Source organism: Trachypithecus francoisi, unplaced genomic scaffold (genome assembly GCF_009764315.1).
Source record: "Trachypithecus francoisi isolate TF-2019V2 unplaced genomic scaffold, Tfra_2.0 Contig01461, whole genome shotgun sequence".
Taxonomy (NCBI): Eukaryota; Metazoa; Chordata; class Mammalia; order Primates; family Cercopithecidae; genus Trachypithecus; species Trachypithecus francoisi.
The window spans coordinates 7,895,755-7,918,079 of NW_022681433.1; the positions used below are offsets into that span (position 1 = coordinate 7,895,755).

The 22,325-nt window shown below is 40.6% G+C and overlaps 2 protein-coding genes across 9 annotated transcripts in view; one reads left to right on the forward strand and one right to left on the reverse strand.

Moving 5' to 3' along the window:
• The window catches only part of NBEA (neurobeachin), a 786,519-nt gene that overhangs the window by 214,721 nt on the left and 549,473 nt on the right, over positions 1-22,325 (reverse strand). For all 8 annotated transcript variants that reach the window (XM_033235426.1, XM_033235381.1, XM_033235435.1 and 5 more), the window contains one exon: positions 8,009-8,145. In XM_033235426.1, the coding sequence (XP_033091317.1) occupies positions 8,009-8,145 (137 nt within the window). The remainder of the gene's footprint in view (positions 1-8,008; positions 8,146-22,325) is intronic.
• On the forward strand, positions 3,627-6,595 carry MAB21L1 (mab-21 like 1). Its single transcript, XM_033235442.1, has one exon. The coding sequence runs from the start codon at positions 4,661-4,663 to the stop codon at positions 5,738-5,740; it is 1,080 nt and encodes a 359-aa protein (XP_033091333.1). The 5' UTR covers positions 3,627-4,660; the 3' UTR covers positions 5,741-6,595.

Below are 22,325 nucleotides of genomic sequence, written 5' to 3' on the forward strand. Positions count from 1 at the left end.
GAATCACACAGGAAGAAAGGTATAGATGCCATCAAATTAGATTACCAGAAAAATTCTCTCTATTTTACTTTATTTAATGTGACACATAAAGAAAACCCTGCACAAATATCTGTCTTTAATTTCTCTAGTGTAAAAAAAGAAATATATTGTGTCTGGCAGAATGAAACATTTGAAATAGCCTGGGTGCATTTAAAAAAAAAAAGAAGGGGGAAGGAAATCAGATGCCTACAATGAGCCTTCAAAGCCACTCCAGGAGTAGGGATAAATAATGTAATAAACTCAACTTCATATTCTTTTTATCTCCCCAGTGTAATAAGCACATATTAAAAAAATAAAACTTTAAATTCATGAATACTTGTGAATAGACTAGCAGCTAACAGATAATGAAAAAACACCAAACGATATCTATGTAAGCACTTAACATGTATGTGCATATCCTTTAACAGATACCTTTTTTCCAGATGAAAGGTTACAGTTGCTGAGATTTATGAACATGCAATTCAAATTTAAATTAGTTTTTTTCTAAAAGAAAAAAAATTTGCATTCTTGTATTTCTCAACATAACAGTTTTTCTTTAAGCTTAAAAATGACACTATTTATGAATTACTTTGTATATCCCATATAAGTAAGCAGGTTTACAGAAGTGGAGATAAGTTATTCAGGAAATAGTACTTGAGGAAAAGTTGTTTTGCTATTGTTATTTCGAATGCTTCGAAGTGTTAAGGATCACAGTATTTAATTATTTTATATTCACTAATACTACTAACATTTATGATAATGGTGTGCTGTGTCCTTATTATTATTATTTTTTTCTAACTGGTACATTTTAAATCAAGCCTGCCTCATAAACTAAGTAAATGAAAGGTAAACGTCAGTTAGGCATTAAAATTCTAAATACCATTCAATATAAGCATTTCAAACTATCATTACATCATGAGATTCTTGAGATGTTTTTTCCTTCAATTAGGCCAGTTTTCCTTAATTATCATTCTATTATTAGGTCATGTCAAAGATGTCTGCATGCATACCACGGAAAATAATTACGTATTTACATCCTAAAGCATGACACACATACAATTTTATTCTAGTAGCACTAAGATTACATTTTCAACAAAAAATATTGCAAGACTGGTATAACTGGAGTTTTAAAAAAAACTTTTCACATTAATACATAAATGTATATTAAGCCATCTCGATGTACTGCATAATCATTTGACATAACTAGTTTAATGGGTCAAATGATATTTTTTAAAAATTTACTGAAAAATAGTTAAATATGTTACTCCCATAAAATAAATATATCCCCCAAGCCTAGATTAAAATCGGCTGAATTGCACAAAAATATACTGTTATTTGTAATTCCTCTCTATAGGTCATTTCCATAACAAAATTTCGGGGATGGAAAACACACTTCTCTGAATAGCTTAATTTTCGCTTCAACAATGAGGGGCATCTAAGATCACTGAAAGGATTCAGCTACAGAAGGCAATTCATTTCACGTGTTCAGTGTAATAGACAATCACTGTGTTGCAGCAACAAGCAGTACTTGCACTAGAGTATTATTCAATCCAGGGCGCCCAGTTCACCCACAGTGGTAACAGCGGACCGGTGAATCCTATGTTATGTAAATCACCTTCAGCTCCGTGTGTGAAGGATGCTTAAGGAAGCAGCTTAGAAAACACAGTCCTGGCGTCCTTGAAACTAAATGACTTCACTTTCCTGGAACACTAGATCTAACGAGTTTCCTAGTATACCTTTTCTCACCATCCATTTTTCTTTCTCAAAGTGCAAATCGTTAGTGAAAAGGAGCTGGTTGCACCAATTAGTTTGCACGAAGTGCTTCGGTGTTTAGCTTCGCTTTAACCCAATTAAGCTGCACAGTGAGCCCCGAAGATGCGCCACCTGCGCGCCTGGCTTCAGCCAGACCCGGCCGGCGTCCCTCGCAGGCCCGCATCCTTCCCGTGAGACCCACTCAAGGTCCCTCGTACAGCCCCGGGGACTCCCCGTCCTCGGCTGTCTCAGGTCCTTGACAACCAGGGTTGTTCTGCAGGTGGCCCAAGAAGGCAAGGGGCGAGGTCTTGGTGTAAGTATCTCAGAGGGCCTGAACTCAAGGGAGAGAGCGCAGGGCGCAGAGGCCCGCGGCGGGGGCTTGGCTGCGACCACACCTGGGCCGGTCGTGGGCGGTCAAGGCTGAGGGGTGCGTGGGCACAGCGTGGCCTGGAGCAGACGTGGAGAGTAACCCGGCACTCCTAGTAAGGTTTTCAAATAAGCTCACGCAGAAGTAGAGCGTAGCGATCTTGAGCCCCGAGAGGAAAGTAAGAGGGCACCGGAATGCGGCGCAGCTAGAGAGAGGGCGAGCGGACGGTACGGGGCCACCCGCTCCGGGTGAGGGCAGAAGGCGGCGTTTCCCCAGAGACCACTGCACATCTTCGCCGTGGCGGTTGCAGGTTCTAGGGCTCTGATGCGTTTCCCCTCCAACTGCCAAAAGGTAGCAGTGCATTCACCCGAGACGACGGCAAAGCGGGGAGGGGCTTTTTGGGTGTTCCCAAGCCCAGCTCCTAAGGGGATGGAAGGTTCTTGGGAAATAAAGTAGATGGGTGCCACGCAACCCAATGTAATATACTATTTTCAGCTAAATTGTAATCTATCACTGTTGGATAAGGAGAAATTAAATAATAGGTGGCTTTGTGATGCTGTACCTGTGCAAAACACACAAACAAAAATAAAAAACTTAAGTAAAAAGTGGGATCCCTGCACAAGATCTTATTAAAAGTGGCTCTGAAAGTGCCTACAAACCTGTTACCAGGAGTTATAGGATTTGACTGGAACTATTCTTAATTGGAAAGACGTGGCATCTAAATTAAAGGTAGACAATTAAAAAATCCACCTAGGTTTAAAAACCACGACATAACCACTAAGTAGTATTTCTTTAGTTTCCTGTACTTTGAGGACACAACTGTACCACCAACTAGGAAGAAATTTCCTTCTACTGTTTCCGGGTTCCAAAATTCAGAAATGAAATGATTTCATTTTTGTTTTCAAAATGATGTTTAAATCCAAAAATGACCCCTAGATGATTGCAAGTTAATTTTCTTTGAAAATGTTAACCATTTTCCCTTAATTAAATCACATGAAATAGTATAAAATTAGAAGTCTACTGCTAGGTCACCACTTAAGGACACTTAAGACAGGAGATACATCTTTAATTATACATCTGTAAACAAGCCAGAAACCCCTAAATATTCAAATTTTCAGGATAGTTATCTGTGAGGAGGCTTGCTTTCTATGATCTCACGTGAATTTTATGAACTAAAATTCCATCCCAGAGACAACTGATTTTTCAAATATTTCTATAGTGCATATATAGCTTTGTGTCCTGCTTGTAATGCTGGTCAAGTCTACTAAAGTGCAAAGACTGCAGCTGGTGGGGCAGAGGGATGTACCAAATATTTTTTAAACATCCTAACTTAAACGGGGGTAGAACATCTAACACATTCAGCAATTATTTTCAGATTCCTTTCAACAAATGCAAAAAAGGAAAAAACATAAGTAAAAAAAGAGCATACTACCTCCATAACGTTTCAAAAAATCATTTTAACATATAGGAACATCCAGAATAAGAAAATTACACAGGTACTCCTCCATCTAAAGCCAGCTTCCATATGCCAGTAGTCTGCATGAACAAACTTTCAACCTGCATTTAAGAAGACCCCAAGGATTAACAGGCATTAATTATCTTACTCTAAATGCAAGTTAGTGATTTTGTTTTAGAAAACCCCGTCTAGATCACTAATTGATGGATGCGCATTAATACACCTGTATTTGCATTTCAGCGGTAAAAAGACAAGCAGGGTTTTCGGCACAGAAGAGAGCTGCTTTGCCAAGTCTTTTCAAAATGTCAATATGCTTCAAGTAGTACCACAGCTGAGCTATTCCTCTTGATTTCCAAACTGTCTAGGTGGCCTGGGTGGTTTTCTGCCGGCAGCAGCCTCCTACCTTTAGTTTGTGTGCCTATATCCATGAGGGGGGATTAATTAGCCGGGTTGGAGCTGAAGGAGGCTGTCGTGACGAGCCCAGTGGCGATTGGCCGCCCGCCTGCCTGGCCCTGCCTTTATAATTTCCACACGAGTGCATCTGGGCTCTTAGACAAATCAACAGCAGCTTCTTCTGACATATACACACGCACACTCACCCTGGACACACTCTCAGCACACTTTTCCTCCATTTGATTAACAGTGCTGCACACACAATGATTACGGGAAAGCGTAAATAAATACGGAAAGGGGTGCTTATTTTGACTACTGGAAGAGCTTTGCTGGGTCTCAGCGCAACTTTTTTTTTTTTTTTTTTATTCCTGAGAAGGTGATCTCTCCATGCGGTTCTCTCACACAAGGATTCTTTAAAAGAGGAAGAGAGACAAGGAGAGGGGGGAGAACAGTCTTTCACTTTAAGAACGGCTGGGCTCAAAGATAAAAGGAAGGGAAAAGCAGCAGCAGCAGCAGGGAAACCAACGCTGCAGCACTTCCGAAAAGCATTTTTGATCCATTTCTGAGCGCTGCGGCCCGTTTCTCCACCGAAGTTGGCTCCAGCTCTAGCAGCCGCATTGGATCCCACAGCTTACTGCGAGACTCCGGTGTACAATCCGGATCTCTGCCCCAACATGATTGCGGCCCAGGCCAAGCTTGTCTACCATCTGAATAAATACTACAACGAAAAATGCCAAGCCAGGAAAGCTGCCATTGCCAAAACTATCCGGGAAGTCTGCAAAGTAGTTTCCGACGTACTGAAGGAAGTGGAAGTGCAGGAGCCGCGGTTCATCAGCTCTCTCAACGAGATGGACAATCGCTACGAGGGCCTCGAGGTCATCTCCCCCACCGAATTTGAAGTGGTGCTTTATCTCAACCAAATGGGGGTGTTCAACTTCGTGGACGATGGCTCACTGCCCGGCTGCGCGGTGCTGAAGTTGAGCGACGGGCGCAAGAGAAGCATGTCCCTCTGGGTGGAATTCATTACCGCCTCCGGCTACCTCTCGGCGCGCAAAATCCGGTCCAGGTTTCAGACGCTGGTGGCTCAAGCGGTAGACAAATGTAGCTACAGGGATGTGGTAAAGATGGTGGCAGACACCAGCGAAGTGAAACTGAGAATCCGAGATAGGTACGTGGTGCAGATCACGCCGGCTTTTAAATGCACCGGGATCTGGCCGAGGAGTGCTGCCCACTGGCCACTTCCCCACATCCCCTGGCCGGGACCCAACCGGGTGGCGGAGGTCAAGGCGGAAGGTTTCAATCTCTTGTCCAAGGAGTGCCACTCCCTGGCCGGCAAGCAGAGCTCGGCGGAGAGCGACGCCTGGGTGCTGCAGTTCGCAGAGGCAGAGAACAGACTGCAGATGGGGGGCTGCAGGAAGAAGTGCCTCTCCATCCTCAAAACCTTAAGGGATCGTCACCTTGAACTGCCTGGCCAGCCCTTGAACAATTACCACATGAAGACTCTGGTTTCCTACGAGTGTGAAAAGCATCCCCGGGAGTCGGACTGGGACGAGTCTTGCCTGGGTGATCGGCTGAACGGGATTTTGCTGCAACTTATCTCCTGCCTGCAGTGCCGGCGGTGTCCTCACTACTTTCTACCGAACTTAGATCTGTTTCAAGGCAAACCTCACTCAGCTCTGGAAAACGCTGCCAAACAAACGTGGCGACTGGCAAGAGAGATCCTGACCAACCCGAAAAGTTTGGAAAAACTTTAGAGGATGAGTTAATCAAGAGCCGAAATTATTACCCTTCTCAAAGTCCTTATTAAGTGTAAACTTCTGTTCAATTCCTAATATTCCACTCCGCAGTGTAAACAATCTCTTCCTTTAAAAAGGAATAATAATACAGTATTTAGACATCATCTCACCCACCCCCACACGGGGAGAAAAAGTAGGGGAAGCGGATGGAGAAAAACCCAAAGCCACTAGCATTAGAAGACTTCTTGCCACACGGTTTCCTATCTCCCTTGAAAAGTACACCGTAACACTCCGTAAACAGCCCGGTTGTAATGCAAGACCGCGACGAACACTCCGCCTAACTATCAAAGGATTATAGCAATCCTGGTGATTTAGGTGCATCTGCCTGTGAGTAAACACGATTTGGATATGCCATCTGAAAGAAACTGTAATGTATATTTTGATTTGTAACAAATATTGTGATCTCACATTGTCTTTGAAAGTGTGGATGTTGGTGTTTGTGATTTGGTGAACAGAACTTAAATTGCCATTCTCGACACTTCCAGACATTTTCCACTAACAAAGTTATCATTTAAAGGTAGATTTCCTCCTGGTACTTTCCTCTGTCTTTGAAAGTGTCTGAACTTTAAAAAGTTTACATTTTGTTTCAAATATTGCTTGTTCTATTTCTAACATTCCATAAATATACTTGAAATGTTATTTAAATATATTCAAAGAAATTTGAATTCAGCTTATATAATAACGCTTGAATATCTGAATTATATATTTGAGAAATGCACTTGAAATACACTGGATAATTACTTTTGTGATTTAGATTTTAATTTGTTGCTGGTTTTTATTTAATTAGATGCTAATAAATGAAGTAAAATAAAAGTTGTCGTGTCTCACTTAAAATTGTTTCCTATCAAAAGATGTAATGCTGCATTTTGAAAATCAAACCCACTTGAATATCTTAAACATTTTGAGAAATATGCTAATGAAATCCTTAAAAATAAAACATTGGAGAAAAGCTCTTTCTGTATAGGTATATAAGATAATGATCTACTCTCAGTCTCTAACTTACTTGCAAGACAATTCCTTTCTACAACAGACACAATTTAAATCTACCTTTGAAAGCTTGCTCTCCTTGTAGCATTTTTGATAATATAAGAAAAAAAGTCTATCATGACAGTAGAGATGACTGACTTATTTTAAACACTGCATTTGGAGCTGGAAGTAAAAGAAGTCCCATGACTATCCTTTGGAATAGTTTAGTAGTCAACAAGTGCTGAAAATGCTGATCACCTATGGGCCTTAAGTTAGTTAATTCAGGTGATGGTAAATTTTTGGATTTTAGCTCTAGTTTACCAATACTATTTTATTACATTTTATATCAATATCTAAATTAAAAACAATAAAGTTCTGGATCTGTGGGAGCATTTGTCTTTGACTATTTCAGAATAACTGCCTCTGAAAATAAAGGAAGATTTTTTGCAAAATGATGCTAGAATTTCTAGTGTGACACTTCAAGCTCTTGAATTCTTAACCCCAGAATAGAAGTTTGCAAATTGCACAGTAACATGAAAGTTAAAACATTAAAATAGATCTCAGAAAGTGCTGAGAAAGAGCTACTCTAATACTCTGGTGTTTAAAATCTACACAATAACATTTAATAAGTATGCATTTAACTGGTTCAAATATGTATTTTCTGGCATTATACTCAAAGAAGAATACAATATTTAAACATCTGAGTGCTAGCATATATATTTTAAATCAAAGCTCAGAGAATCAGTTGCTTTCCTCGTAAATCCACATATAAAACCCATTCTTATTTCAGGAGATGGACAAAATGGGTGTACTAATGGAGATGAATTCATATCTAAATGGCTCTCCCCCCAGTTTCCTTATAACTTTTCAATAATCACATTTCAATCTAAAGTTTTGAAAATTAAAAGTGATCTTAATAAGAAATTTCTTAAGACCTTTCGTAGTCAGCCCTCAGAGCCTGAGATTCTGGGCCCCAGGGACTTGGGAGCAATTGGCTTAACTACCAAATCTGCCCAAGCGCAAACAAAGGCACTCACAGAAAGACTGTTAAAATGTGCATGCTGTGGCAATACAGGATTTAACTTCATTAATATATTCTTCAGTTCCATAAAGTGAACATGCTATTTCATTCATTTTATTTTCTATGAGAAAGAGGAGAATGTGCTCCCCTCCTCCACTGTCAGGTAAAATCAAACAAAATTGAAAACCACTTCCTGCCACAAAGCCACCAGTACCGTACATGGAATCGCTTTAACTCACTTTAGTGTCGATCTTCTTGAAGGCGGAATCCTCCTCATCTACCTCGAAGTAGATTTCTGTCGTGGTGATGGAGAGAGTCCCCTTGGCCACCACCACGGGAGCGATGAGCTGGGCAGGGGTGCTGAGAACCACTGGGCCTGCAAGGCAAGGATAAGGGGAGTCAGGCTGATCCCCTGTGGTCCTTCCTGCTCCCTCCCAGAAGGGTACCAGAGGTTTTTATTGGTAAGGATGCACTAGAAAAAATGGTTCCTGTATTATGCGGCAAACTCTTTTTTCATGTAAGATAAGAACAACTTAGCTTTTATTCATTATCTTATAACAAGACTAGAAAGAAAAAATGGTTTGAAAACCCAGAAGGTCAGGATACCGAATACCGCTCAATTTCCATCTAGAAATCCTACATGGTTGGTGAGGGGCTGCCATTAACCTACTTAAAAGTGCAGAACGGACAAATGTCCCAATTCTCCACTGAGTATCACTGGCTTTTCCAGAGACCCTAGGCAGTCAGCACTGCCCCCAAGACCAGCCATCGCGCGAAGCCGCTCCACTCAGTAGCGGCGCTCCCCAAGGAGAGGCGAGAGGACGAGAAGGGGGCAAGGATCTAAATGATAAATTCCGCTGTTGTGAGCGGTTTGCCTCTTGCAGTAAGGTTAATCTAGTATCTGTCTCCTAAGACGCGCTACACACACACATACGCGTGCATACGGACATTACATAAAGTTCGTATGTAGAAAAGAACGAAAATCTTAGTCACTTTCTCACAGAGAATATATCAAAAGTAATGAAAATGTAAGACGCTTGAACAAAACGATTCTCAAAAAAACCGTGCGAAAGTGCTACTTCTCAACTTTTGAAACTGCAGAAACAGCTTCACTAAAAGTGCCTGCCAGGGTGCTTGCTTAGAATTCCCTCAATCTGTTAAGGTTGAAAATCACGAATTACAAAGCATATAGAATATGAATTCAAATGGTATATTACCTAAATGTTTCCTGTAAAGTCTCCCCAAAGGGAGACATTCTTCGCAATCCTGGATTTGAAACACGATACAACATTATACATAACGTGGGGATCGGATACAACCATTCATTTGTCGGTAGCAAGGGCGCATCATAATCCCTTCCACTTCTCCCCTCAAATGCATACAGTCAAGTGCGTCACAATAACAGTCGGGGAAAGGCAATAAAAAGTCAGGTTCTCTACGGCCGCTAGGCCTCGGCCCTCCGGGCGGAGATGCCTCGCGCCGACACCGCCCTCAGCCCCCGCCGGGCCGGCCTCGGGAGACGCGGCCAAGCTGGCCTTCTCTGGCGCAGCACACACCCAATCTGCGACCGTCCTGCACAAAGCCGAGCCTTCCCGAGGCTGCGGGAACACAGAGGGCTGAGCTGGCTTCTGTCGCGATTACAAGGGGGTGGCTAAGGAGCAAACTGGGACAATGTCAGCTTTCAGCCTGTCGGGACTGCCTGGGCCAGACCCACGCAGAGCCCTGTCTTTCATTTCACTGCTCTCGATCCTCCGATAAGCCCCCGGGGCTCGCGGACTCTGGGCTTCGGCCTCTGCCCAGCGGAGTCGGGGTCCACCTCGGTTGCACAAGGTTTTTCTTTGGAAAGGGAGAGGCAGTCGATCTGAAGCACCACTTTAAAGGCTCATCAATCTTAATCTAGGTTGCTCAAGTAATTACGCCCGAATCTCTTGTACGATTACAAGTGGATTTGGGTTTCTATTCCCCAGGCCCTCCTTTGTGTTTATTGGAGGGTCTGTGCGCGCGCTTGGCGGCGCCTCCTGCCTTCCGCGCCCTCCTCCGAATCCCCCAACGCTCGGGCCGGTTCGAACCGCTCCCTTAACCCTTAAGCAACCAGGACGCTCCCTTGGATGCCAGTTTTCCTATTTTCTCTCTGAAGAAATCTATGCGGTTTACTCTTGATTGGGGCAAGGTGAGAAAGGTGATTTGGTTCACACTGGAAACAAAGTTATACATTTTTAGGCATTGCTAAAAACCTCAAAAAAGTCTCCATTCTAAAGACAGAGGACTATCAAGATTTATAAGAGGTTTCTGGCATTTGGAGACAAATAATGGTCAAAAACACTAAAAATGGCGAATTACTTCTTTCTCCTAAAAAGTAATGTAACGTATCCAAATTGAGAACATGAGAAAAAAGATCGTGAAACATCAAAACCGTACCCATTGATTTACTGAAATACATTACAATTTTTAAGGACAGGATCCGTGAACTTTCCATGGGGAGCACATCTTCTCTACTTACTCCTCTGCGTTTCTGAAAGGAGACGGCTTCCTTTAGATTTTACTCCAATATCGTTCTGTTGAGGAGATTTTCTGGGCGTTTATAAAAGGGCTTCGAACTGGTCTTTCTTTAAGAAAGACACATCATGAAATATTCAGCATTAATAGTGTGTCATTTTTACCCTCGTCCTTTGGAAATCTCCAATTACAACTTCCAATTCCATAGCATGTTTAAGGAGCACTGAATCTTTTTGTTGTAGTCTTCAGGGAGCAAACCAGCCGCAGAGAGAATACGGAGTTAATCCACTACAGCAATAGAGAGAGGGGATTATGTTTTAATCCCCTTTGGGGGAGCCTTTGGATTTTAGGGATCCGATATTAAAATGTTTACACAAGGCACAATCATAAGCCAGCAGATCTTCCATATGGTACTTGGTTATTTGAAAACCTCGGATCTCTTTCCAAATAAAAATAGTTTATAAAGAACAGCATCTCTGAATGACGGTGAGATGGTGATCTAGCTGATTCTGTTCTAGAAGATAACTTAAGTAACTACAAATTTAACTTCCTAAACTTTGCTTGGTGTAGTGAGTTGAGGAATGACTAAATATATTCATCCCAATCACTACTGTAGCAATAAAAGAAAAAATTATAATGTCCTCAGCATACATAGAAGTATTGATATTAAATGTTAAACAAATGGATAAGACAAAACCTCTTCTTATTGCATTGATGCATATAATAATTTAAAATTCCACTATCTAAAGTGGTAATTAAAAGGAAAATACAAATGTTATTTACTTTTTACAACTGGCAATATAATGCTTAAAAAATACTGTTCCAATACTATTTTTGAAAGAAGGATAGGGGTATTACTTCCCATTTATCTCACCTATAATGTGAACTAGAACAAAAACCACCCTAGCATAATGAATCTTTAAAATAATAACTTCTCTTTAGAGCCATAAGATCTTTAACCAGTTGAGATGGTAAACCTCATCATGGACCTAGGTAGAAAGTACACATGTTTTATATTAAAAAAGAAACCATTTATCAAATACACTTTAAAAGTAAAATACTTGTGGGTTTATATTATCCTGATGAAAATCAAAATTTCAAGCCCAGAAATCTTAATAGTACACTGAGATTTTGGTAAAACTTTACAATTTACAGAATTCTTTTTTGTTTTTTGAGATGGAGTCTTGCTCTGTCACCCAGGCTGGAGTGCAATGGCTCAATCTCTGGCTCACAGCAACTTCCGCCTCCCGAGCTCAAGCGATTCTCCTGCCTCAGCCTCCTGAGGAGCTGGGAGTACAGGTGCATGCCACTGTGCCCAGCTAATTTTTCTATTTTTAGTAGAGACAGGGTTTCACCATGTTGTCCAGGCTGGTCTTGAACTCCTGACTTCAGGTGATCTACCCAGCTTGGTCTCCCAAAGTCCCGGGATTACAGGCATGAGCCACTGTGCACGGCCACAAAACTCGTTCGTATTATTACAGAACTAATAGTCCAATATTCACAAATTTTAAGTTACTGGATGTGTCAATGCTTTCTTGCCAAAGACCACCAAGAACATATCTGTAGTTGAACAAGTAGGTTTTATTATTCATTGCAGTGAGAGAAACCGACAACAATAAGAACCATGGGGTGACTTGGTGGGTGTTAAAAGACTCATTGTAGGATCTGGATTTTACTGGTGATTTTAGGAAGGGTTCAGGAAAGCAGGGCTTTGCTCTGGATTGGGCTCTGTCAGGCATCAGAAATAATTCTATGATTAAGCATTTCAATCAATTTTATCTAGAGGGAGGGAAGACTAAACGTATGCTAAAGCTCTGATTCAAAAGATGTAGCAGTCATTCATATTAGCCAAAAGAGGGGAATGTCTGGTACTTTTGGGGTATGTACAGTGATCTTGCTTTTGTCTGTGTTTAGTCAAAATTACAAAGTTGTTTTTTGTCTCACATCATCATCATACAGCCCTGTATGAAGTTGGTGCTCTGTGAGGCTGTTTATGTCCAACAAGGGAACATCATGGCCTAGCAGTGAGCTCCAGGCCAGTTCTCAAAAAGAATGAGGCCTAGATACAGGCAGGCTAGTTCCCAGAGGTCAGAGGCTGCTTTTCCTTTTTCTCAATTGCAGGGATTAATCATTTTCGGGGGGGCGGGGGACGGGAGGGTAAATTAATCATTCTCAGGAGGGGGTAAAATACATTCTAGTGATTAAAAGGCAACGATGGCTATTAAATTGCCTAATAATGATAAGCTTCTTTACAACTTTCAATGTAAAGCACAGCAAAGACTATGCATGGAAAAAGAGTTGCAGTTTAATTAAAACTGGAATTGCTAGAATTATTTGATGACTTTTAATTGGTAAACTATATTTAGGGTACATGAAATTATAATGTATTTTAGAATCACTTGAATATTTCCTAACCTTAGTTTAATTTATTGTTAAAGTTGTATTAGCTATATGGATTTTCTTCATCCTCAATTACTTGGAAACTACATGCTCAATTTTCTTTTAGAACCCGTGAAACCTTGTTATTTTGGGATAATAAAAAATTGACTAATCGTAGTAGAATTATTAAACTTAAAATCCTGATGTTATTTAGAAGAACTAAAACTAATCTGAAATTCTTTATGTTCACTGTAAAATGATATTATTCCAAAGAAATTGAGACAAAAATATAAGGAGGGAGTAAATTTTTATAATTATTTTTATAATGTGGTATACTTTCTAGGGAAGTAATTCATAGCATGAGTGACTGAACATATCTAAGATATCTATCACTGCTTTGGACTCTTTTTTTTTTTGAGATGGAGTCTTGCTCTGTCGCCCAGGCTGGAGTGCAGTGGCGCGATCTTGGCTCACTGCAACCTCCGCCTCCTGGTTTAAGTGATTCTCCTGTCTCAGACCCCCAGGGAGCTGGGATTACAGGTGTACGCCACCATGTCCAGCTAATTTTTGTATTTTTAGTAGAGACGGGGTTTCACCAAGTTGGCCAGGCTGATCTTGAACTCGTGACCTCGTGATCCACCCACCTTGGCCTCCCAAAGTGCTGGGATTACAGGTCTGAGCCACTACACCTGGCCATAGACTCATTATTTTTAAATATGGTACAGTCAATTTCCCTAAAACATTCTCCCCCAAAGAAATAAAAGAATAAGATGTTTTAATCTCAAAACAAATTACTGAAGAATATAATAAAGTTGTAACTTTGTTTTGGAATCCTAGGAAAGCTTTGGGCATTATGAAAATGGAGGTATTTGTGTATGTGCCCGAGGGAGGGGCAAGTTCTAGAAAAAATACTGCAACAAATTTTAGATTTCCAAATTTTAGATATCCAGGATGGTTCTCTGGGTTTCAGGTGATTGACGTGTCTTAAGAATATATATAGGGGGGGGCGGAGCAAGATGGCCGAATAGGAACAGCTCCAGTCTCCAACTCCCAGCGCGAGTAACACAGAAGACCGGTGATTTCTGCATTTTCAACTGAGGTACTGGGGTCATCTCTCTAGGGAGTGCCGGACAATCGGTGCTGGTCAGCTGCTGCAGCCTGACCAGCGTGAGCTGAAGCAGGGCGAGGCATCGCCTCACCTGGAAGCGCAAGGGGGAAGGAAATCCGTTTTCCTAGCCAGGGGAACTGAGACACATAACACCTGGAAAATCGCGTAACTCCCACCCCAATACTGCGCTTTAAGGAAACAGGCACACCAGGAGAATATATCCCACACCTGGCCGGGAGGGTCCCACGCCCACGGAGCCTCCCTCACTGCTAACACAGCCGTCTGCGGCGATCTATCCGCAAGGCAGCAGCGAGGCTGGGGGAGGGGCGCCCGCCATTGCTGAGGCTTAAGTAGGTAAACAAAGCCGCTGGGAAGCTCGAACTGGGTGGAGCTCACAGCAGCTCAAGGAAGCCTGCCTGTCTCTGTAGACTCCACCTCTGGGGACAGCCCACAGCTGAGGTCCAATAGGGAAAGCAGCGGGGGCGGTGCAGAGGCGAACGACTCTGTCTGACAGCTTTGGGGAGAGCCGTGGATCTCCCAACGCGGAGGTTGAGATCCGAGAACGGACAGACTGCCTGCTCAGGTGGGTCCCTGACCCCTGAGTAGCCTAGCTGGGAGACATCCCCCACTAGGAGCAGTCTGACACCCCACACCTCACAGGGTGGCGTCATCCCTGAGAGGAAACTTCCAAAGGAAGAATCAGACAGGTACACTCGCTGCTCAGCAATATTCCATCTTTGGCAACCTCTGCTGCTGATACCCAGGCAAACAGGGTCTGGAGTGGACCTCAAGCAATCTCCAACAGACCAACAGACAGTCCTTCTGACTGTCAGACGGAAAACTATCAAACAGGAAGGACACCTATACCAAAACCCCATCAGTACGTCACCATCATCAAAGACCAGAGACAGATAAAACCACAAAGATGGGGAAGAAGCAGGGCAGAAAAGCTGGAAATTCAAAAAATAAGAGCGCATCTCCCCCTGCAAAGGAGCGCAGCCCATCGCCAGCAACGGATCAAAGCTGGTCAGAGAATGACTTTGACGAGATGAGAGAAGAAGGCTTCAGTCCATCAAACTTCTCAGAGCTAAAGGAGGAATTACGTACCCAGCGCAAAGAAACTAAAAATCTTGAAAAAAAAGTGGAAGAATTGACAGCTAGACTAATTAATGCAGAGAAGATCATAAACGAAATGACAGAGATGAAAACCATGACACGAGAAATACGTGACAAATGCACAAGCTTCAGTAACCGACTCGATCAACTGGAAGAAAGAGTATCAGCGATTGAGGATCAAATGAATGAAATGAAGCGAGAAGAGAAAACCAAAAGAAAAAAGAAGAAAAAGAAATGAACAAAGCCTGCAAGAAGTATGGGATTATGTAAAAAGACCAAATCTACGTCTGATTGGGGTGCCTGAAAGTGAGGGGGAAAATGGAACCAAGTTGGAAAACACTCTTCAGGATATCATCCAGGAGAACTTCCCCAACCTAGTAGGGCAGGCCAACATTCAAATTCAGGAAATACAGAGAACACCACAAAGATACTCCTCCAGAAGAGCAACTCCAAGACACATAATTGCCAGATTCACCAAAGTTGAAATGAAGGAAAAAATCTTAAGGGCAGCCAGAGAGAAAGGTCGGGTTACCCACAAAGGGAAGCCCATCAGACTAACAGCAGATCTCTCGGCAGAAACTCTACAAGCCAGAAGAGAGTGGGGGCCAATATTCAACGTTCTTAAAGAAAAGAATTTTCAACCCAGAATTTCATATCCAGCCAAACTAAGTTTCATCAGTGAAGGAGAAATAAAATCCTTTACAGATAAGCAAATGCTTAGAGATTTTGTCACCACCAGGCCTGCCTTACAAGAGACCCTGAAGGAAGCCCTAAACATGGAAAGGAACAACCGGTACCAGCCATTGCAAAAACATGCCAAAATGTAAAGACCATCGAGGCTAGGAAGAAACTGCATCAACTAATGAGCAAAATAACCAGTTAATATCATAATGACAGGATCAAGTTCACACATAACAATATTAACCTAAATGTAAATGGACTAAATGCTCCAATTAAAAGACACAGACTGGCAAACTGGATAAAGAGTCAAGACCCATCAGTCTGCTGTATTCAGGAGACCCATCTCACATGCAGAGACATACATAGGCTCAAAATAAAGGGATGGAGGAAGATCTACCAAGCAAATGGAGAACAAAAAAAAGCAGGGGTTGCAATCCTAGTCTCTGATAAAACAGACTTTAAACCATCAAAGATCAAAAGAGACAAAGAAGGCCATTACATAATGGTCAAGGGATCAATTCAACAGGAAGAGCTAACTCTCCTAAATATATATGCACCTAATACAGGAGCACCCAGATTCATAAAGCAAGTCCTTAGAGACCTACAAAGAGACTTAGACTCCCATACAATAATAATGGGAGATTTCAACACTCCACTGTCAACATTAGACAGATCAACAAGACAGAAAGTTAACAAGGATATCCAGGAATTGAACTCATCTCTGCACCAAGCGGACCTAAGAGACATCTATAGAACTCTCCACCCCAAATCAACAGAATATACATTCTTCTCAGCACCACATCGCACTTATTCCAAAATTGACCACATAATTGGAAGTAAAGCACTCCTCAGCAAATGTACAAGAACAGAAATTATAACAAACTGTCTCTCGGACCACAGTGCAATCAAACTAGAACTCAGGACTAAGAAACTCAATCAAAACCGCTCAACTACATGGAAACTGAATAACCTGCTCCTGAATGAATACTGGGTACATAACGAAATGAAAGCAGAAATAAAGATGTTCTTTGAAACCAATGAGAACAAAGATACAACATACCAGAATCTCTGGGACACATTTAAAGCAGTGTGTAGAGGGAAATTTATAGCACTAAATGCCCACAAGAGAAAGCAGGAAAGATCTAAAATTGACACTTTAACATCACAATTAAAAGAACTAGAGAGGCAAGAGCAAACACATTCAAAAGCTAGCAGAAGGCAAGAAATAACTAAGATCAGAGCAGAACTGAAGGAGATAGAGTCACAAAAAACCCTCCAAAAAATCAATGAATCCAGGAGTTGGTTTTTTGAAAAGATCAACAAAATTGACAGACCGCTAGCAAGACTAATAAAGAAGAAAAGAGAGAGGAATCAAATAGACGCAATAAAAAATGATAAAGGGGATATCACCACCGACCCCACAGAAATACAAACAACCATCAGAGAATACTATAAATGCCTCTACGCAAATCGACTAGAAAATCTAGAAGAAATGGATAATTTCCTGGACAATTACACGCTCCCAAGACTGAACCAGGAAGAAGTTGAATCCCTGAATAGACCAATAACAGGCTCTGAAATTGAGGCAACAATTAATAGCCTACCCACGAAAAAAAGTCCAGGACCAGATGGATTCACAGCTGAATTCTACCAGAGGTACAAGGAGGAGCTGGTACCATTCCTTCTGAAACTATTCCAATCAATAGAAAAAGAGGGAATCCTCCCTAACTCATTTTATGAGGCCAACATCATCCTGATACCAAAGCCTGGCAGAGACACAACAAAAAAAGAGAATTTTAGACCAATATCCCTGATGAACATCGATGCAAAAATCCTCAATAAAATACTGGCAAACCGGATTCAGCAGCACATCAAAAAGCTTATCCACCATGATCAAGTGGGCTTCATCCCTGGGATGCAAGGCTGGTTCAACATTCGCAAATCAATAAATGTAATCCAGCATATAAACAGAACCAAAGACAAGAACCACATGATTATCTCAATAGATGCAGAAAAGGCTTTTGACAAAATTCAACAGCCCTTTATGCTAAAAACGCTCAATAAATTCGGTATTGATGGAACGTACCTCAAAATAATAAGAGCTATTTACGACAAACCCACAGCTAATATCATACTGAATGGGCAAAAACTGGAAAAATTCCCTTTGAAAACTGGCACAAGACAGGGATGCCCTCTCTCACCACTCCTATTCAACATAGTGTTGGAAGTTCTGGCTAGGGCAATCAGGCAAGAGAAAGAAATCAAGGGTATCCAGTTAGGAAAAGAAGAAGTCAAATTGTCCCTGTTTGCAGATGACATGATTGTATATTTAGAAAAACCCATCGTCTCAGCCCAAAATCTCCTTAAGCTGATAAGCAACTTCAGCAAAGTCTCAGGATACAAAATTAATGTGCAAAAATCACAAGCATTCTTATACACCAGTAACAGACAAGCAGAGAGCCAAGTCAGGAATGAACTTCCATTCACAATTGCTTCAAACAGAATAAAATACCTAGGAATCCAGCTTACAAGGGATGTAAAGGACCTCTTCAAGGAGAACTACAAACCACTGCTCAGTGAAATCAAAGAGGACACAAACAAATGGAAGAACATACCATGCTCATGGATAGGAAGAATCAATATCGTGAAAATGGCCATACTGCCCAAGGTTATTTATAGATTCAATGCCATCCCCATCAAGCTACCAATGAGTTTCTTCACAGAATTGGAAAAAACTGCTTTAAAGTTCATATGGAACCAAAAAAGAGCCCGCATTGCCAAGACAATCCTAGGTCAAAAGGACAAAGCTGGAGGCGTCACGCTACCTGACTTCAAACTATACTACAAGGCTACAGTAACCAAAACAGCATGGTACTGGTACCACAACAGAGAAATAGACCAGTGGAACAGAACAGAGTCCTCAGAAATAATACCACACATCTACAGCCATCTGATCTTTGACAAACCTGACAAAAACAAGAAATGGGGAAAGGATTCCCTATTTAATAAATGGTGCTGGGAAAATTGGCTAGCCACAAGTAGAAAGCTGAAACTGGATCCTTTCCTTACCCCTTATACGAAAATTAATTCAAGATGGATTAGAGACTTAAATGTTAGACCTAATACCATAAAAACCCTAGAAGAAAATCTAGGTAGTACCATTCAGGACATAGGCATGGGCAAGGACTTCATGTCTAAAACACCAAAAGCAACGGCAGCAAAAGCCAAAATTGACAAATGGGATCTCATTAAACTAAAGAGCTTTTGCACAGCAAAAGAAACTACCATCAGAGTGAACAGGCAACCTACAGAATGGGAGAAAATTTTTGCAACCTACTCATCTGACAAAGGGCTAATATCCAGAATCTACAAAGAACTCAAACAAATATACAAGAAAAAAACAAACAACCCCATCAAAAAGTGGGGAAAGGATATGAACAGACATTTCTCAAAAGAAGACATCCATACAGCCAACAGACACATGAAAAAATGCTCGTCATCACTCGCCATCAGAGAAATGCAAATCAAAACCACAATGAGATACCATCTCACACCAGTTAGAATGGCAATCATTAAGAAGTCAGGAAACAATAGATGTTGGAGAGGATGTGGAGAAATAGGAACACTTTTACACTGTTGGTGGGATTGTAAACTAGTTCAACCATTATGGAAAACAGTATGGCGATTCCTCAAGGATCTAGAACTAGATGTACCATATGACCCAGCCATCCCACTACTGGGTATATACCCAAGGATTATAAATTACTCTACTACAAAGACACATGCACACGTATGTTTATTGCGGCACTATTCACAATAGCAAAGACTTGGAATCAACCCAAATGTCCATCTGTGACAGACTGGATTAAGAAAATGTGGCACATATACACCATGGAATACTATGCAGCCATCAAAAAGGATGAGTTTGCGTCCTTTGGAGGGACATGGATGCAGCTGGAAACCATCATTCTTAGCAAACTATCACAAGAAGAGAAAACCAAACACCGCATGTTCTCACTCATAGGTGGGAACTGAACAATGAGATCACTTGGACTCGGGAAGGGGAACATCACACACTGGGGCCTATCATGGGGAGGGGGAGGAGGGAGGGATTGCATTGGGGAGTTATACATGATATAAACGTTATGCACATGTACCCTAGAACTTAAAGTATAATAAAAAAAAAAAAAAAAAAAAAGAATATATATATATATAATAATAATAGCAAAGTCTCTAGATAGTGCCTGTTTTATTTATATACAGATAATACTGATAGTTGTCCAGATAAAATTTCAGAGTAATGATATTTTCAAATTTTCAATTTTTTTTTTTTTTTTTAGGGCTGGGCATGGTGGCTCACACCTGTAATCCCAGCACTTTGACAGGCTAAGGTGGGAGGGTGAGAGGCCAGGAGATTGAGACCAGCCTGGGCAATTAGCAAGATCTCATCTCTACAAAAAATTAAAAAGAAAATTAGCTGGGTTTGGTAGCACATGCCTATCGAGCTATCTACTTAGGAGGCTGAGGTGGGAGGATCCCTTGAGCCCTGGAAGTCGAGGCTGTAGGGAGCTATGACAGTGACACTGCACTCCAGCCCTGAACTTGTTTTTTGCATGGAAATAGTTGCAGAATGTTTTTGCTTGAATAAAATAAAAATATTTTAACAACTCAGAGAATACTATGCCTCAAGGGTTATGAATTCAAACTTCAGTACTACTTCCTCCCCAACATATTCACAAAGACACAATGTACCCTCCCCTAAACTATCCATTATAAATATTCTATAAACTCAGATTTTACACAAAAGCTCACTGTTTTCAGGAATTGGCCTCTTGATGATCCTAGGTGACTTCTTGAGCATAATCTATCCTTCACACTAAGATGAACGATAACCGATTATCCCCACAGATCATAATTTCCTTAGATTATTATTGTATAAAATGAGACAGATGATAAAGAACACAAATGAGGTGTTTTGAGATTAGAATAAACCTACATCTGAAAAACTCAACTTAGCATAGTCTAAAACAGACATGGAAGGAATGGAGCCCTCTTATATGAACAACTGAATACTGCAATTTAGCATATTATTTGTTCATCTTGGTAGATCATCTATTTTTACGCTATTATCTAAAATCCCACCTTAATGTATTTATAATACATATTTTTAAAAAGTACTGAGAAAGACTCTGGTATGCTCTAACTTTAACCTACCATTTATGTTTGCCAATTTATTTGTAGAGCAGGTAATTCTTTGTCACAAGGAATCAAAAAAAAAAAAAAAAATTGCTGCATTTTCTGCAAAGGCAGTGAGTGATTTCCTAGAAGAAAAAGCTTACAAAGCATATACACTATAGGTAAAATAGCACCGAGTTATTTTCCAGTACAAAAAGTACTAAACAACAGTGATAGTTTTAATGTTCAGTGTGGAAAATTTGCTCTGCCTTTTGATTTAAGAAGTGAGCCAGCTGAGATTTCCGTTTCTAGTTATATTACATTTAGTTCAACATATGGAATATATTTTTCACCTTCTGGAAGAGTACTGACTCTTTTATGGCACTGGGATATCATTTAATGATCGGGAAGAGTAAATTTCTACTAGACTACATGAGTGAATAAACCAGAGGATATGATTTAAATCTTTGCACCCCCAGGTTGGATTAAGTAGCTTGCCTTTATATTTCTATAGTTTCCTGGCCATATCTTTATGGCTCTTATAATATATTAAATATATGTGTTTAAAAGTCTATTTCTCTAACTATTTGGCACAAGCTAATTGAAGACAGGGCTTATTATCTTGTCCACCTATCACGTATCTGTCATATAGTATGCAATCTATGTTTGTGGATTGAATATAGAAAATGATATATACCAGTGTTGCATTTATATGTCATAGTAAAAGCTCACTGAAATTAATATATTACATATTTTATGTTTTTCTGAAATTGATTTCAAATTTTTCTTTATAAATATAAAAGATAACTGTGTTTTAGAGAAAACATAAATTTAAAAATATACTGAAAACCAACGAGAGTTATAATTTAATTGATCATTCTAGCTATATTACATGTGTACTATTATGGTTTTAAATGGCATAATTTTATGACTATCGTATTTTTCCTAGTGTATACTTTGCTCTCTCTTTGTAATTAAATATGTAGAGGCATATTTAATACAGCATTCATTCATTCATTCATTCATTCATGTAGTCAACAAAAATTACTTAATGAGTAGTGTATTGTTTTTGCATATAAGGAGAGAATACAGTGGTGTGTAAGACATAAATTTTACCCACAAAGAGCTTATAGTATAAGGTAAAGAATACACAAAATAATTATGACATAAGGAAGAAAGGGTTAAATTAAGACTTGTGTAAAGTACTTTACGTGATTTATTTCTATTAACATTCCTGTGTGATAGCACTGCTATCATCTCCATTTTACACATAAGAAAATGAGACTGAGGGTTGGAGTGATTTAGAGGTCATACAACTAGTAAATGAGAGATAGGATTCAAATCTGGTGATCTGATTCCAAAGTCAGGGTATTTGTTATATATGTTGCCTCCTACCAAGAAAGGGGCAGAAAAAAATTCTAGACATTCACAGAACAATCATGATTTCCAGCCTATTTTTGGTGGGGAGTGAGCAGCTGGAATAGAATGACGGCAGTGACATCTGTAGTGAGGTGTGATGGACAGGTAGAATTTGGACAGGTCGGGGTCTTGGAGAGCATTGTGAGCAAGGGGAATAGTTTGGACAAATACACTGTTGCAGG